The sequence below is a fragment of the Chiloscyllium plagiosum genome, unplaced genomic scaffold, assembly GCF_037043375.1.
Source record: "Chiloscyllium plagiosum isolate Xiang-an unplaced genomic scaffold, Cpla_swu_hap1 HiC_scaffold_43, whole genome shotgun sequence".
Taxonomy (NCBI): domain Eukaryota; kingdom Metazoa; phylum Chordata; class Chondrichthyes; order Orectolobiformes; family Hemiscylliidae; genus Chiloscyllium; species Chiloscyllium plagiosum.
Window position 1 is genome coordinate 14,641,465 of NW_028270181.1, and position 17,462 is coordinate 14,658,926.

Genomic DNA, 17,462 nt, shown 5'->3' on the forward strand with positions numbered 1-17,462 from the left:
AGAATTTCAAAGTTTGCAAACTACACAAAACTTGGGAGTACTTTAGAGTACATAAGGACAGTGTAGAAGTTCAAAGGACATTGCAAGTAGGTGGAATGGGTATGAAGTTCAATGTAGAGCAGTCTGAGATGATTCATTTTGACACAAAGAACACAGAGACAATATACAATAAAGAGCACTATTGAAAGGCATGCAAGAACAGAGTACTACATCTAACTATACATGAGCTATTAAAGATGGCAGGACATGTAGGAAGAGCTGATAATAAAGCATACAGTATTTTAATGAAGCATACTGTAGAGGTGTACAGAACAAGAGCAAAGAGGTTATGGTGAATGTATTTAAGAACTTGGCTGGAATATTATGTACTATTTAGGTGTCACACTTGGAAGCATTTGAACACAGAGTGCAAATTGGTTTGCATGAACGGTTCCAAGGGATGAGAAACTTCAGTTATGGAGATAAATTTAAGAAATTGGGACTGTTTTCCAAAGAGAGCAGATTTGATAGAACTTTTCAAAATCACAATGGGCCCAGACACAACAAAACTGTTTCTGCTTGTAAAAGGAACAAGAACCAGGGTTAAAGTATTCTGCAAAAGAAGCAAATGTAAGATAAGAAAACATGCTTTCACTCAAAGGTTTAACAATAGAATATCCTACCTGGAAATAAGAAGGTGGAGGCAAATTTGATTGAGGCATTCAAAAAGGATAGGAGATCATGATTTAAATAGAAAGAGATATGGCAGGAGTTTGGCAATAAGTCAATGCAGGCACAACAGACCAATACTATAATTCTGTACTTCTCTGAGATTGCAAGGTTACCTGTACGCTCTGTACCCTTACTGCATCACATATTCGATACAATTTAGGCAGCTAAATGCAAGCTTAACTTAATGTAAACCAGTAATTTCTATATCTCGTTTAATTTAAACATTAATTTTATTTAGTGGCATGGAAACTGAACAGTGCATTTTTATCTCCCTTCCCCATTAATGACACTAATGACCCTAAAATTGTGCATAACATTCTGTCTGTACCAATAGGCAGGGACAGGCATATCTCCACAAACCTAGCATTTTGACTGCCACAAGGAGATACAGCCACATTCAATGATGTAGCCATAATATTACAAATAATTCTGAACTCATGTCTCTTAAGAGCCATTGGACTATTTCCAGCATTTCCCTGCCTGATAGTGCTGATTGAAAATGAATGATTGCTTTGAAAAGACCTGTCATTTTAACATTATTCTTTCCTTGCTTTCACACAATACCCACATCAAACTAGGAAGAATTTTCATCTACACTGTCATCAGCCCTGATAGAAGATTAAACATCTAAGAGTCACACTATAAGAAATACGATGACAATAAGTCATTCGGCCCATTGAGTCAGCTCCACTATTCAATGAGATCATGGGTGATTTGATAATCCTCAAATCCACTTTTCCTTTGTCGATCTCAGCCCCGAATACACTTAATGGCTCTATTCACTAACGTCAGAAAAGAAATTCTTATCATTTGTGTCCTAACTGGGTGATGCCCTCTGGTCCTACAAACTCCCACAAAGAGAAATAACCTTTCAGCAACAATCCTGTTAAGCCCCTTAGGAATCTTTATGTTTCAATAGTGTTATCTCTTTCATGTAAATTCCAAAGATTTCGCCCAATTCAATCAGCCTTTCCTAACAAGATGTCTCCAAGGCCAAGATTAACCAAGTGAACTTTGTCTGTACTACCTCCAGTATCAGTATATCTTGCCTTAGAAAAAGGGACCAATATTGCTCAGTATTCTAGGTGTGATCTTGGTCATTTTAGTAGTATTGTTTTACTATAGACTTCCTTGTTTTTATACTCTATTCCCTTTGAAGTAAAGGCAAACGTTCCATCTACCTGCCCTATTACCTGCTGAACTGAAATTCTAGTTTTTTTGTCATTTATATGCAAAGGTCCTGAAATCCCTCTGTGCTGCAGATCTCTCTGTATAAACAGTATTCAGATACTCCTTTCTTCCTGCCCAACCTCACATCTTCCCTCATTGTATTCCAGATGCCACGTTTTTGCCCAATGACTTCACCTCTCCATATCCCTCTTCAGAATCTTTGAGTCATCCTCACTAATTGTCTTCTCACCTATTTTGTGTCATCTGCAAACTCTGTGATAGTGCAGTCACTTCCTTCATCCAAGTCATTAATATAAATAATTGTGACTCCAGCACTGAACCGAGTGGAACTCAACTAGTTAAAGATTGCCATTCTGAAAATGCCCCTCTTATCCCCAATTCAGTCTTCTCTTAGACAGCCAAATTTCTATCCAGGAGCTCTTATCAAGTAGCCTGCGTGTGGTACCTTGTCAAACATCTTTTAGAAACCAAATATATTACCTGAGGCATAAGTGGCAAGTAGAATATTCATCTTAGCTTCCTTCAGAGGTCCTCAGCACCATAGATGTTTATTTTCAGTCAATTCAATTCACACCACAATATCAAGAAACAGTTGGAGGACCTGCATACTGCAAAGGCTATAGGCCCTGACAACATACTGGCAATATCACTGTAAATGTAATACTGAGAACTTGCGATACCCTTAGCCAAGTTGTTGCAATACAGCCACAACACTGGAATCTATCCAACAATATTAAAAATTGCTGAGGTATGCCAGCTACAAAAATGGCAGTAAAAAAATACAACGCTACCAATTACTGCCCCATCAGTTTATTCTCTATCATTAATAAAGTGATGGAAGACACTGTCAACACTGTTATCAAGCAGCACCTGCTTAGCAATAACCTAGTCACTGACTGTCAGTTTGGGTTCTGCAAAGGCCACTCAGCTCTTGACCTCCTTACAGCCTTGGTTTAAATATGTTTCAGAGCCAAGTTCTGGAAGTGAAAAAAATGAATGGTCTTGATATCAAGGGATGCATTTGAACAGGATAGGCAAAGAGCCCTCATAAAACTCCAGTCTATGGGAATATGGAGAAAAAAATTATTTTTGGTTGGAGTCACATCTGGCTTGCTGAAAGATGGTCGTGTTTGTTGAAGATGTGTCATCTCTCAAGAGCTTATCTAAGTAGTGTCCTCGAGCCAACAGTCATCAGCTGCTTCATCAATGACATGCTCTCCATCATGATGTCAGAAATTGAGATGTTTGCTGATGATTGCACATTGCTGAGCAATACTTGCAACTCCTCAGACACTGAACAATCATGTACAAGTGCAGAAACAAAATCTGGGCAAAATCAGGCTGGGGTTGATAAGTAGCAAGTAACGTTTGTACCACACAAACACGAGACAATGACCATCGCTAACAAGAGAGAATCTAATTATTGCCCCTTGACTTTCAACAATATAATCATCACCAATCCTGACAACTAACAACAGCCTGGGGATTACCAGAAAATGAATTGGCCGAGCCAGAAAAATACTGTGGCTACTGAGGTCTACAAATCCTGCAACAAATAACTCACTTCCTGATTCCCCAAAGCTAGTTTACCATCTCAGACACAAGTCAAGTTTAATAGAATACTCTCCACTTACCTAAATGAGTGCTGCTCCAACATGACTCAAGAAGCTTGACAAAGCAACCAACTTGATTTGTACCACATCCACAAACATTCATTCTCTGTACCGCTGACATGCAATGGCAACAGTGTGTACTAGCTACAAGATACACTGGAGAAATTCACCAAGACTCCTTAATCAGCACCTTCCAAACCATCAAACCACTGCCATCCAGAACAAGAGCAGCCGATAACTGGAAACACCACCACTTCCAAGCCACTCACCATCCTGACTTCGAAGAATATTGCCGTTCTGTCACTGATGCGGAACCAAATTGTTAGAACTCTCTCCCCATTGGCATTGTGGGTCTACCTACATCAAATGTATTGCAGCTGTAGAAGAAATCTGCTCACTAGCACCTTTTTTAGGGCAATTAGAATATGCAATAAGCGCTGGCCCAACCAACGACACTCATATCCCATGAATGAAAAAAACATCAGAAGTTAGATCTCGTGAAATACAGGGAGAACTAGCCATTTGAATATAGGACTGACTCAAAGTGAGTAAACAGAGAGTGGTGATGGGGGGGCTGCTTTTTGGACTGGAGGCCTGTGACCAGTGGTGTGCCATAAAGATTGGTGCTGGTTCCACTGTTTTTTTGTCATTTATATAAACGATTTGGATGTGAACATAGGAGGTATAGTTAGGAAGTTTACAGATTACACCAAAATTAGAGGTCTAGTGCACAGTGAAGAAGATTACCTCAGAGTACGACGGGATCTTGATCATATGGGCTTATGGACTGAAGAGTGGCAGATGGAGTTTAATTTCGATAAATGAGAGGTGCTACATTTCAGAAAGGCAAATCAGGCTAGGACTTATACACTTAATGGTAAGGTCCTGGGGAGTGTTGCTGAACAATGAGACCTTGGGGTCAGGTTCATAGTTCCTTGAAAGTTGAATCGCAGGAAGATAGGATAGTGAAGAAGGTGTTTGATATGCTTGCCTTTATTGGTCAGTGCATTGAGTAGAGGAGTTGGGAGGTCATTTTGCAGCTGTACAGGACATTGGTTAGGCCACTGTTGGAATACTGTGTGCAATTCTAGTCTCCCTGTTGTAGGAAGGATGTTGTGAAACTTGAAAGGGTACAGAAAAGATTTACGAGGATGTTGCCAGGGTTGGAGGGTTTAAGCTATAGGGAGTGGCTGAATAGATTGGGGCTGTTTTCCCTGGAGCAACAGAAGCTGAGGGGTTACCTTATAGAGGTTTATAAAATCATGACGGGCATGGATAGGTTGAATAGACAAGGTCTTTTCCCCAGGGTGGGGGAGTCCAAAACTGGCAGAGGGTGATGTGATAAGGAATGAACTGCCAAAGGAAGTGAGGGAGAAAAGTACAATTACATTTAAAAGGCATCTGAATGTGTATATGAATAGGAAGGGTTTAGAGGGTAAGGGCCAAATTCTTGCAAATAGGAGTAGATTAACTTAGGTTATCTGGTCGGCATGGACAAATTGGAATGAAGTATCTGTTTCTGTGATGTACATCTCTATGACTGTAAGATTCTGCAATGAGTATTTAATCATGTAACTTTAAAAAAAATTCTGGGATTTACATATGGATATAAATGTAATTATATATCACTAACATAGTCATTCTAAAAGGTGAAAGACATAAGCTAAATTTGTTTAATATTACATTCCATGACACTGCAATTCTATTGCTATAAAGTCCGTGTCTTATGATTCTGCTCCAAACCAGCTTATGAAGAAGCAGTGCTTCAAAAGCCAGTGATTCCAAATAAACCTGTTGGACTACAACCTTGTGTTGTGATTTTTAACTTTGTGCACTCCAGTCCAACACCAGCACCTCCAAATCATATTTTAATCAAATATGATGGAAATACACAAAATGAACTGAGAATGAATTCAAAATTCACTCCACTGATTTTAGATACAGTGTTTAATGAATACGCAGATAAACCAATGAGATGAACTTGATATAACTGTAACATGTAAAAGCACTGAGTATGTTGCTTGGTAGCCTTACCATCATTTACAGTCTGTTTATAAACATCATTTACAGGCAGCCTGAAAGTCTAGCCTGAGTTTGTATGAAGAACAGAATTTGAGGGTAATGTTTACAATTCCAACATGGAGATGGGAGGAATGGAACAGCAAAAGTTTTTAATTTGCAAAGAACAGCCCCAGGGCATTCTAGAGTCCGTCTTCATTTTGTATATCAAGCACTTGCTAAAATGGGTTTGGGAGAAAGTATGAGATGGTGGTTAGGAAGTAATGCACATAAAGAATGCTTAAGGGCTATATGTATGAGACAAGGCCTTTGAATAATTTTATGTGAATGGAAATGGAACAATCAAAGAAGAAACCAAATCAAACTGCAAAAAAGTTGGCAAAATTGCCATTATTTGCTTACTGGTGATCATACAAAAACCTTGTCTTTCTTTTGCAGACATATGTAGGGGGGCAAGTTTTAGGAGGAAAAGCCCAATGTTCCATGCATGCTCCAATTGCCAGTTCTGGAAGATGTTGCTGCACACAGGGCTCTGTGGTCCACACAGAAGTAGGAAAAATGAGGGAGAATGCAGGAAGTATGTCTCCTTAATTTCCTTCTATCTCGACAAATACTACTCAATACTGAAAAGAAACAGCATCCCTTCCTAACTACACTGGAGATGTACCTACTCACCATGGACTGCAATTAAAGAGTCATACAGCACAGTCAGACCCTTCGGTCCAACCAGTCCATGCTGAACATAATCCCAAACTAAACTAATACCACTTGCCTGCTCTTGGCCCATATCCCTCCAAACCTTTGTTAATAATGGATCCATCTAAATGTCTTTTAAACATTGTAACTGCACCCGTATCCACCACTTCTTCAGGAAGTTCACTCCACACTTGAACCACTCTCTGTATAAAACAACTGCCTCTTGTTGAAGGAGGTAGCTCGCTACCAACTCCTCAAGGGAAATTAGGAACAGGCAATATACTCTGCCTAGCCAGTAATGAAAAAAAGTGAAATTCAAAAGTCTGGAAGCCTAGATCTATGAAACAGATCTGTTTTCGGAAAGCAGGCAAAAGAAAGTGTTCATTCTGCAAGGTAGCAGAGTAAAACGAAGAATATTCTTACTCCAAGTGTCAGATTAGTTACTTCTGTTAAATCTGGTCTGGGAAGGATGTGTCAGCCTTTTATGCAATTCCCCATCCTGCATCATCCAAGTGACGCACAGAATTGATATTTATTTAATTTGAATCAGATCTTGTTGGAGTATAGCCAGGAGTAACCATGCCTCATGATTTAAAATGCATTCAGGGCACTTTGTCACCTTGCATTATATGAGAGTTGACCTAAATATATCCATTGTCTTGAGCTTGTTTCTAGGAAATAGAGATAGAGGGCTCACTGCTGGGATTTTTATATTGTATTTCAGACTGCTGCAGAGATACAAACAGACCTAGAAAAAATATGCAAAGTTAATACATTTGTCCGGATTGAGTCAAGAGTTTATTCAGGTAGAATTTCATTAACAGGCACCATATTTACAAGTTTCTCTGAAATAACTCTGACTGACAATGTTCAATTTTAGTTGTTACGGTCACTCTTACCTAAAATGTCACTTATTTAAACATTATGTGGTGAAACACTTCATTTAGTTAATATCACGGGTAGATTCTGTCAAAGCATAATTAACTTTTTAAAGGGCTAGTGTTTAAACAAAGATCTGTATTAGCATTTTTTTCTGGTTTATAACAAATATAATGATGAAAAGAATTACAAGAGCTAAATACCTACATTATCATCAAGTATTGGTCCTGATCCTCATGGTGTATGAAGGTCAGTGCTTTCACAATAAATGTCGTTTCTTTCAATTATTAGTTTCAATTTGCAAATAAATCAGTGAGGTTTCAACTGATTCTTTATTTGTATTTTATATTTAAGTCCAGTATTCAAAGGAAAACATGCAAACTGAAAAGACCTGGTACAGATGGCAAACCACTTGTTTATGCTTTGAACAATCAACTAAAATTTAATAGGTAGATTTGCTCTCTTTTGTGTAATCTGATGATCTGTATAGTAAACCTGACAAATGTTCAATGGAAATATCATGCAAACATGGCAACTTCCCTCTTGCACACTGTACTTGAGACACACAGCAAAACCATTATTAGATTCATTGTGAATTACACACAATCTTAATCTTTTTCAATACATTAGCTCTTTTACTAGAAAATCCAATTTTGATTATGGGTGACAATGAGGAGGACTATTAAAACCGTACAAGTTTTACACGTACACCAACCTGGAGAAGGATGGCATAACAACAAGATATTAAAATATTTATATTAGGTGATGACTGATGGATTGGAATGCAAAATCAACTCTGTTGTAAATTAGCTTCTAGTCACTTTTAGCTTTCTCGGAACCAGCAAGGAGTGCTGAATGCTCTTGCAGAACCTAAACTGAATATCAGTGAGCAAATTATTGCTGAGCAGGAGTTGCTTGATAGCACTGTCGATGACTTCGTCCATCACTTTACTGGTGATCAAGAGTAGACTGATGAAGCAGTAATCGACCAGCTTGGATTTGTCCTGCATTTTGTGTAAAGATCATACCTGAGCAATTGTCCACTTTGTCAGGTAGATGCCAGTGTTGTGGCTATGCTGGAGCAGTTTGATTAGGATTGTGGCAAATTCTGCAGCACAAGTCACGGTAGACTGATTGGTAAAGTTAGATCACATAGGATTCAGGGAGAGTTTGCCAACTGGTTATAAAATCGGCTTGATGGTAAGAGACAGAGAATGGTGGAGGAGGGTTGTTCATCGTGACCAGCGGTGATCTGCAGGGATCAGTGCTGGGTTTGTCATTTATATGAATGACTTTGATGAGAATTTAGGAAGCATGGCTAGTAAGATAGTGGTGACACCAAAATTGGTGGTATACTGGACAGTGAAGAAGGTTATCTAAGATTACAAAGAGATCTTGATCAATTGGGCCAATGGGCTGAGGAGTGTCAGATGGAGTTTAATTTGGATAAATGTGAGGCGTTGCATTTTAGTAAGAAAAACAAGGGCAAGATTTATAAAGTTAATGGTAGGGCCCTGGATATTGTTGTCGAACATAGAGACCTAAAGGTTCAGGTACATAAATATTTTGAAAGTTGTAACACAGGTAAACAGAGTGGGAAAGGCGGCATTTGGCACGCTTTCCTACATTGCTCAGACCGAGTACAGGATTTGGGATATCATGTTGCAGTCGTATAGGACATTGGTGAGGCCACTTTTGAAGTACTGTGTATAGTTCTGGTCACACTGCCGTAGGAAGGATATTATTAAATTAAAGAGGGTGCAGAAATGAATTACAAATCAGTTACCAGGACTGGAGGGTTTGAATTATAAGGATAGGCTGGGGCATTTTTCAATGGAACATAGGAGTTTGAGGAGTGACCTTATAGAGGTTTATAAAATCAGGCAGGGTATAGATAAGGTGAACAGGAAAGGTCCTTTTCCCTGGAGTAGGGGAGTTCAAAACTGGACAGCATATTTTTTAAGTTGATTGGCGAAAGATTTAAAAGGGACTGAAGGGGCAACATTTTCACACGGAGGGTGGTTCACACATGTAATAAACTCCCAGAGGAAGTGGTAGATGCCAATATAATTACAGGAGCTGCTCTAAGCAGCATTTAAAAGACACTTGGATAAGCACATGAATTGGAAAGGTTTAGCAGGATAAGGGCCAAATGCAGGCAAATGTTGAGTTTAGTTTTGGAAACTTGGTGAACTTGGACAAGTTGGACCGAAGGGTCTGTTTCTGTACTGTATAACTTTATGACTCCAGTACTGAAATGTTATCAGTGTCTCTTTGCAGTATGCAGTACCTCCATCTATTTCTGGAGTTCACGTGGAATTAACTGAATTTGCTGAAGACTGGCAACCGCGATGCAGGAGTCCTCTGGAGATGGCCAAGGTGAATCATCCACTCTGCACTTCCGGCTGAAGGTTGCTATGAATGCTTTAATCTTTTGCACGGATGTGCTTTTTCTCCCATCATTGAGGAAGGGATATTTGTGCAGCGTCCTCCTCCAGTGAGTTTTTGATTGCCCCCCCTCCATTCACAACTGGATGTGGCTGGACTGGAGAGCTTAGATCTGATCAATTTGTTCCACGATCACTTAATTGCTGGCTTACAAGTAGTTCTGTTTTGCAGCTTCTCCAGGTTAACACTTCATTTTTAGGTATGCTTAGAGCAGCTCTGGGCATGTCCTCCTGCACTCTTCATTTAACCTGGATTGATCCCCTGGTTTGATAATAATGGTAAAGTGGGGGATATGTTGGTTCATGAGGTTGCAGATTGTAATGGAGGAAAATTCTTTTTCTGCTGCTGGTCTACAGCATCTCATAGATGCATCATGTATAGTTGTTAGATCAGTTACAAGTCTGTGCCATTGAACACAGTGATGGTGCCACACGACACAATGTAGGGTAGGCTCAATCTGAAAGCAAGACTTCATCTCCACGAAGACTGGAATGGTCACACTTACTAATACTGTCATGGAGAGATGCATCTGTAGCAGATAGACTGGTGACAATGAGGTCAAGTAAGTTTCTACCTCTTGTTGGTTCCATCATCACCTGCTGTGCCCAGTCTCGCAGTAATGTCTTATCAGATTCAATCAGCTTGATCAGTAGTGCTGCTACTGAGCTATGCTTGGTAGTAGACATTGAACTCCTTCACCCAAAGCATATTCTCCTTCCTGGCCACACTTAGTGTTTCCTCTAAGTGTTGTTCAATGAGGAGGAAACAGCGTCATCAGCCAAGGAAGGATGTTATGTGGCAACCAGGAGGAGATTGTCTCCATTTCTGACCTGATGTTGAGGTCTCCCAAAGCAACTCCCTCCCAACTGTACACCATGGTGCCGCTATCTCTGCTGGCCTGTCTTGACAGTGGCACAGGGCATATCCTTAAGGATGGTGATGATGTCTGGGACATTGCAAAGTATGGTTCCATGAGTATATCCTTGCCAGGCTATTGCTTGACTAGTCTGTGAGACAGCTGTCTCAATTTATCAATAGTTCCAAATGTTAGGAAGGAAGTCTTTGTAGGATAGGGTCAATTGGCTGTTTTTGCCATTGATGTTTCTAGTTCCAAGGTCAATATTAGGTGTACTGTCAGGTTTCATTCCTTTTTTTGAGACCTTCCATTTATTGACACAACTGAGTAACTTGCTGGGCGATTTGGAGAGAGTTGAGAGTCAACCACGCTGTTGTGAGTCTTAATTCACAAGTAGGCCAAACCAGGTAAGGCCAACAGATTTCTCTCCCTTAAGTGTATTAGAGAACCAGAAAGGTCTTTCCAACAATTAACAGTGGTTTCATGGTCACTGTTAGGCTTTTCATTTTTATTAAATTCAAATTCAATGACAGAATTTGAAACCGGATCCTTGGAACCTTAGGCGAGTTCCTGAAGAAGGGCTTATGCCCGAAACGTCGATTCTCCTGTTCCCTGGATGCTGCCTGACCTGCTGCGCTTTTCCAGCAACACATTTCCAGCTCTGATCTCCAGCATCTGCAGACCTCACTTTCTCCTACTGTATTAATAACCTTACAATAATATCAGTGGGTCATCACCTTTCCTCATTTACGTGGTTGATTCCCAAAGCTCAATTTGCTAAGAATCATGTGAACCTCATAGTAAACTTAGAAAGACCAACTAGAGTACCAACCTCTGCCTTTCATTTTACTTTTAGTATTAGCATTTTTATTTTAAAAATTACCTAGACTGGACATAAACATTTAGCAAAAATTGTTTAGTTGTATCATGAACCTAGTCATTTTATTATTGAAATTTGTCTGTTATCCTCTGATGGTAAAATCCTTAACTGTTCTTTGGACCATTCCATTGTTAGATTCAAGACAGTGATACCAGAGTCTGAGAGACTTCATCTGGCCACTCCTATCGGTTTATAATTTCTCTCTTAATTTTCTTCCAAGTTTCCACTTGGCATATGAAACACGAATAATCTTATCTGCCTATCATTTATTTTAAAGTAAAATTGCCATTATATATCAACCACTCACCTGAATAAAGCAAGGGTCAGTGACCACAAGACTAATGGTTTCCGAAGTTCAAACTTCTTCCGCTCTCTCATGTAATACTGCCCAGCAAAGATCAACGCAGCATAAACTGCAGAAAACAGAAACGACTTGCTCCTAAAAAGAAACAGCAGAAAAGTAACTAAAGGTAGATTGTTGAATTTTACATAGAGAAAACCACTGACTGATGACCTGCTGATTTCAAACACCAGCAAAACTGGAATAAAAAATGTTTGATTTGAAAAATTATTTAAAGCTTGAAATGATGTACAAGCGTGCAACAGCTCATGGGAGCACTAATATGTTGGAACACAGAATAGCAAGCTTCGGATTTTCCGATCAAATCCATTCGTCTCAACTATTTGTTACAGGAAGGTGAAAAAATGATTTAAAGCCAAGCACTGTCCAAAGGAATAAGTTACTAAGTTAGGAGTAAGAGAATAAACTATTAGGTACAGGTACTGTTCCCAATTATATTGTAGGCTTGAACATATTTTATACATTCTGATATTTAAAAGTTTTTTTAACAATTAGGTAATTTTGCATTATTTTAACACAAGCAAATAATTACACTTTTCCTTACTTCTTGGGTTGTTAAGAGTAATTTATTGTTAGTGTTGATAATAATGGCTCAAGTAATCATTTTCCATTGTTAAAAATCATACAACACCAGGTTACAGTCCAACAGGTTGATTTGGAGCACTAGCTTTCGGAGCGCTGCTCCTTCATCAGGTGGTTGTGGAGTATAAGATTGTAAGACACAGAATTTATAGCAAAAGTTTATAGTGTGATGTAACTGAAATTATATATTGACAAAGACCTGGATTGTTTGTTAAGTTTCTAATCTTTTAGAATGAACATGTTGATTTCAGTTTTTCATATGTAACTCACAGAACATTTAGAAGTTACATTCTCAAGTGAACATTAACTATTGGTATCATGTCGGCCCAGATAATGCAGTTATGGTGTGAGCTATCTGTGTGAGACTGTCTGTGCCACAATGGTCAAACGGATTCTAATCTAAAAAACAGATTTACAGAATCTTACATGGATTCATGCAGTTTTTGAGCAAACTAAAATGTAATTCTGCAGCTACAAATTCACCCCACAAACTTACATGTGTATGTGTGCATGTGGGTGTGTGTGGGGTTTTAAGTGTCTGTGAGAGAATGTGTGTGTGTGTGTGTATAAAGGGGTATAAGTCTGTGAAAGGGTACATGTGTAAGCGTATGAGAGAGTGTCTGCGTGAGTATATGGGTCTGTAGGAGTGCGGGTGCTTGTGTGTGCGTGTGCGTGTGTGTGTGTGTGTGTGTGTGTGTGTGCGCGCGCGCGCGCGCGCATGTGTGTGTATGTGTATAGTGCAATGGGGTCACCTGCAGTGTGACATGAACCCAAGGTTCTGGTTGAGGCCGTCCCCACGGGTATCGAACTTGGCTATCAGCCTCCGTTTTGGAGGACGATCACCTGAAGGTTTAAGGTCGAAAGTCCTGAACCACTGAAGTGTTCTGCATCTGGGAGGGAACACTCCTGTCTGTTGATTGTTGTGCAATGTCCATTCATCCATTGCTGTAGCCTCTGCTTGGTCTCGCCAATGTATCATGTAATTTCATCACACTGTAAACTTTTGCTATAAATTCTGTATCTTACGATCTTATACTCTACAACCACCTGATGAAGGAGCAGCGCTCTGAAAGTTAGTGCTTCCAAATAAACCTGTTGGACTATAACCTGGTGTTGTGTGAATTTTAAACTTTGTGCACCCCTATCCAACACTGGCATCTCCAAATCATTTTCCATTGTTTCATATGTGTTTTCTATTTGCCTGTTTCTCACTCATTTGCAACATATTAATTCCACTAAGTGCCCTGGGAATTAAGTTCAAACTTCTAATGTGTTTATCTGTGATCATAAACTATTTTGTTCAATTTTTCTCTTAATTATAAGATCTCTAGTAGATATCTGAACTATAATAATGCAATTATGTGGCATCTTTTACATTGAAATATTTCAAAACCCTTTGCACAATTAATTTGTTTTAAGTATAATGACTACTCCATGTAGCCATACAGACTTTGAAGGTGAATGGTATTGTTAAAGTAGAGATTTGAGACGGCCCAGGGAATCCCTTATGGACGCAGATCTGTAAGCCTCTCTCTTGGTTCATCCTGGAGATCGTACTCTTTGGAAATCTGGAATAAAAAACCTCTTCCAGACAGATTAGTTTAATTTTAGTCATCCCCTTTATTTAGGAACAGCATCACTGTTACAACATAACACTGATACCTAGAAGCTAAACTGACTAGGTTCTAATAACCTAGGAGAATAGGGTACCAGCTCAAGTGCCCCAGCAAGCTACTCCAATGTACTGATGCAAAGTGGCTTCCTTTATACAAAAGTTTACAAAAACATTGCATGTTCTTAATTACACAGATAACAGTGAAAGACAATAATTCATAAGGAAGAAAAGTTAATTGACAGGCTGTGTACCCTTGACGAATCACTCTCACAAGTTCTGAGCTGTTCATCAGATGGGAAAACATACCCAGCTGAGTTAGGTGCCTGCTAGCGAGATAAACTCCTATCATAAAGCGGTACCAGTCTAAGCTAATTGGAGAGTTCATAAGGAAACCTTGCACAGCTCATATGTCAGATACAGTTGTTTTACAAAATGGCTTCTTAGCAAGGAGGGCAAACGGTTGGCCATAAAATAGCTTCCCGATACATTGTGCCAGAATCTCTTCAATGTTAAGCCTAGAATAATTTCTAAGCTAGGAACAGACTCCTGCTTTTTAAGCATTGAATCATTCTGTACCTGAGGCTGAGATGTTACCGTAAGGTTGCATTAATTTTTGAACTAAACATGCTTTCTTTTCAGGGTTGTGATTCAAACTCAAATAAGACAGAAGATCTGATTAGTTAGAATGGACAGTGGGACAGTCTGTAAGGTCTGTAGAGTGGTCTGCAAGAACAGCAAGTAAGTTAAAGCTTCATCAATATTAATTTTTACAGAGTTTGTATTTAATAACCGGTAATGGCTATTCAATATCATAAAGTCCCAAAATGCAATTAAAAGTAATCCATAGCAGGTACGCACTAAGAGTTAATTTCCTACTGGCTTCAACAGCTTCAGCACTAAAATGGTCTCTCTCTCTCTCTCTCTCTCTCTCTCTCGTGTCCTTTTGAACTCTCAAGTCAGGGTCTTGTAACAGCAAAGATGTTTTTCTCGGTGTTTGCCCCGCTTGCGAGTGGGATCTGACCGTCAATTATAAGGCTTTTGACAGTACCGAGTTTCGTTTCAGGGTCAGAATCAAACACGGTCATTAATTTCACAAGGGAACGGCCGTGAGTGTTATCACTTGGTGTCTTGTTCACACAGATTCATCGATGCTAAGGCAAAGGTTCTTAATTGCCATCGAGCATCTCGTTATGACTTGAAAGCACAGACGTCCCTATCTTCTGCATTCCTTGAGTTCCCCCCTTTTTCTGGGCCTTCCTGCCTGTCTATTTTCTAGTGTGCAGCAAGTGTTTGATAATTCACCATTACATTTTAGTCTAAATGTTTAAAAACAAAGTTTTAAGGTTATAGACTTTCTCAGTATGAACCATCACGAGCACAACCTCAGCTGCCTTGTATGAGAGGTCTTTCATAGATCAAATTGGATAGACTATTTCCACTTGGAGGAGGATCAATATTCAAAGGACAAAGATATAAGATTATTGGCAAAATAAGCTCAAGAAAGATTACTTTCTGCAGCAAGTTGTTATGTTACTTGATGCAATGCTTGAAGGAATAGTAATAGCAGATGCAATAGTAAGTTTCAAAACATAATTTGATACAACTCGAAAGGGAATTTTTATTATTCTGAGATGTGGACATCACTGACAAGACCAGCTTTTGTTGTCTATCCCAACTGCTCTTGAACTGAGAGGCTTGCTCTGCCATTTCAGAGGATAATTAAAAGTCCTAACAGTTTTCCTTTCTTAACGGGAAGAAATCTTAGAGCTTGTACGATTGAAGATACAGCAGACACAATGTGTTAGAGGAAGGGATGAGGAGAATTTCTTTTCCTCTCGGAGACATTTTCTTTCCCAATGGTGGAGGCAACGGCATCAAATATATTTAATGTTATGTTAGATTCTCAATTGGCAAGGGAGTCAAATGGGAAGAGGCTAGATAGGAAAGTGGACTCGAGGCCACAATCAGATCAGCCACAATCTTATCAAATGGCAGAGCAGGCTGAAGGGGCCAAATGGTCTTCTGAATGCTCATATACATGTTCTGTGACCCTATGAAAGGCTCAGTAGAACGTAGCTGCTCATAGGAGTTAACTGTATTCTTCAGATATCCTAAGCTATTCAGACAAAAGTGAGGAATTATCGGGCAAGATAGGAAGGACATACTGGCACTGGAGCACGTCCAGTGGAGATTCACACGGATGATCCCTGGAATGGTAGGCCTAACATACGATGAATGGCTGAGGATCCTGGGACTGTATTCATTAGAGTTTAGAAGGTTGAGGGGAGATATAATAAAAACTTACACACTGGTGAGATGATTTGAACAAGTCAGCATGGATTGAGTAAGGGGACATCTTGCCTGACAGACCTGTTAGAATTATTTGAAGAGGTAACCAGGGTAACCCAGTGGATATTATCTATCTTTTTCCAAAAGGCTTTGATAAGGTGCCTCACAGGAGGCTGCTGAGTAAGGCAAGGGCCCATGGTGTCCGAGATGAGCTGCTGGCATAGATTGAAGATTGGCTGTCTGACAAAAGGCACAGAGTTGGGATAAAAGGTTCTTCTTCAGAGTGGCAACTGATGACAAGTGGTGTCCTGCAGGGTTCAATGTTGGGGCCACAGCTGTTCACTTTACATATTAATGATCTGGATGAAGGGACCGGGGGGCATTCTGGCGAAGTTCGCCGATGATACAAAGTTAGGCAGACAGACAGGTAGTACTGAGGAGGTGGGGAGGCTGCAGAAAGATTTAGACAGTTTAGGAGAGTGGTCCAGGAAATGGCTGATGAAATTCAACGTGAGCAAATGCAAGGTCTTGCACTTTGGGGAAAAAAAGAATACAGACATGGACTATTTTCTAAATGGTGAGAAAATTCAAAAAGCCAAAATACAAAGGGATCTGGAGTGCTAGTCCAGGATTCTCTAAAAGGTGACTTGTAGGCTGAGTCCGTGATTAAGAAAGCAAATGTAATGTTGTCATTTATCTCAAGAATATAAAAGCAGCGATGTGCTTCTGAGACTTTATAAAGCTCTAGTTAGGCCCCATTTAGAATACTGTGTCCAATTTTGGGCCCCACACCTCAGGAAGGACATACTGGCACTGGAGCATGTCCAGCGGAGATTCACACGGATGGTCCCTGGAATGGTAGGCCTAACATACGATGAATGGCTGAGGATCCTGGGATTGTATTCATTAGAGTTTAGGAGAAAGTGAGGACTGCAGATGCTGGAGACCAGAGTTGAAAAATGTGGTGCTGGAAAACCACAGCAGGCCAGGCAGCATCCAAGGAGCAGGAGAATCGACGTTTCGGGCATAAACCTTTCTTCAGGAATCAGCCCTTCCTGAAGATGGGCTTATGCCCGAAACGTCGATTCTCCTGCTCCTCAGATGCTGCCTGGCCTTCATTAGAGTTTAGAAGGTTGAAGGGAGATCTAATAAAAGCTTACAAGATAATGCATGGCTTAGAAAGGGTGCACACTGGGAATGTGTTTCCATTAGGTGGGGAGACTAGGACCCATGGGTCCTAGCCTTAAAATTAGAGGGGGTCAATTTAGAATGGAAATGAGGAGACATTTCTTCAGCCAGACAGTGGCGGGCCTGTGGAATTC

At 39.9% G+C, this 17,462-nt stretch overlaps 1 protein-coding gene across 2 annotated transcripts in view; it reads right to left on the minus strand.

The window, feature by feature from the left end:
- LOC122541869 (very long chain fatty acid elongase 6-like) overlaps nucleotides 1–17,462 on the minus strand; it is a 107,961-nt gene that overhangs the window by 20,246 nt on the left and 70,253 nt on the right. For both annotated transcript variants that reach the window (XM_043679018.2, XM_043679019.2), the window contains one exon: nucleotides 11,601–11,732. In XM_043679018.2, the coding sequence (XP_043534953.1) occupies nucleotides 11,601–11,732 (132 nt within the window). The remainder of the gene's footprint in view (nucleotides 1–11,600; nucleotides 11,733–17,462) is intronic.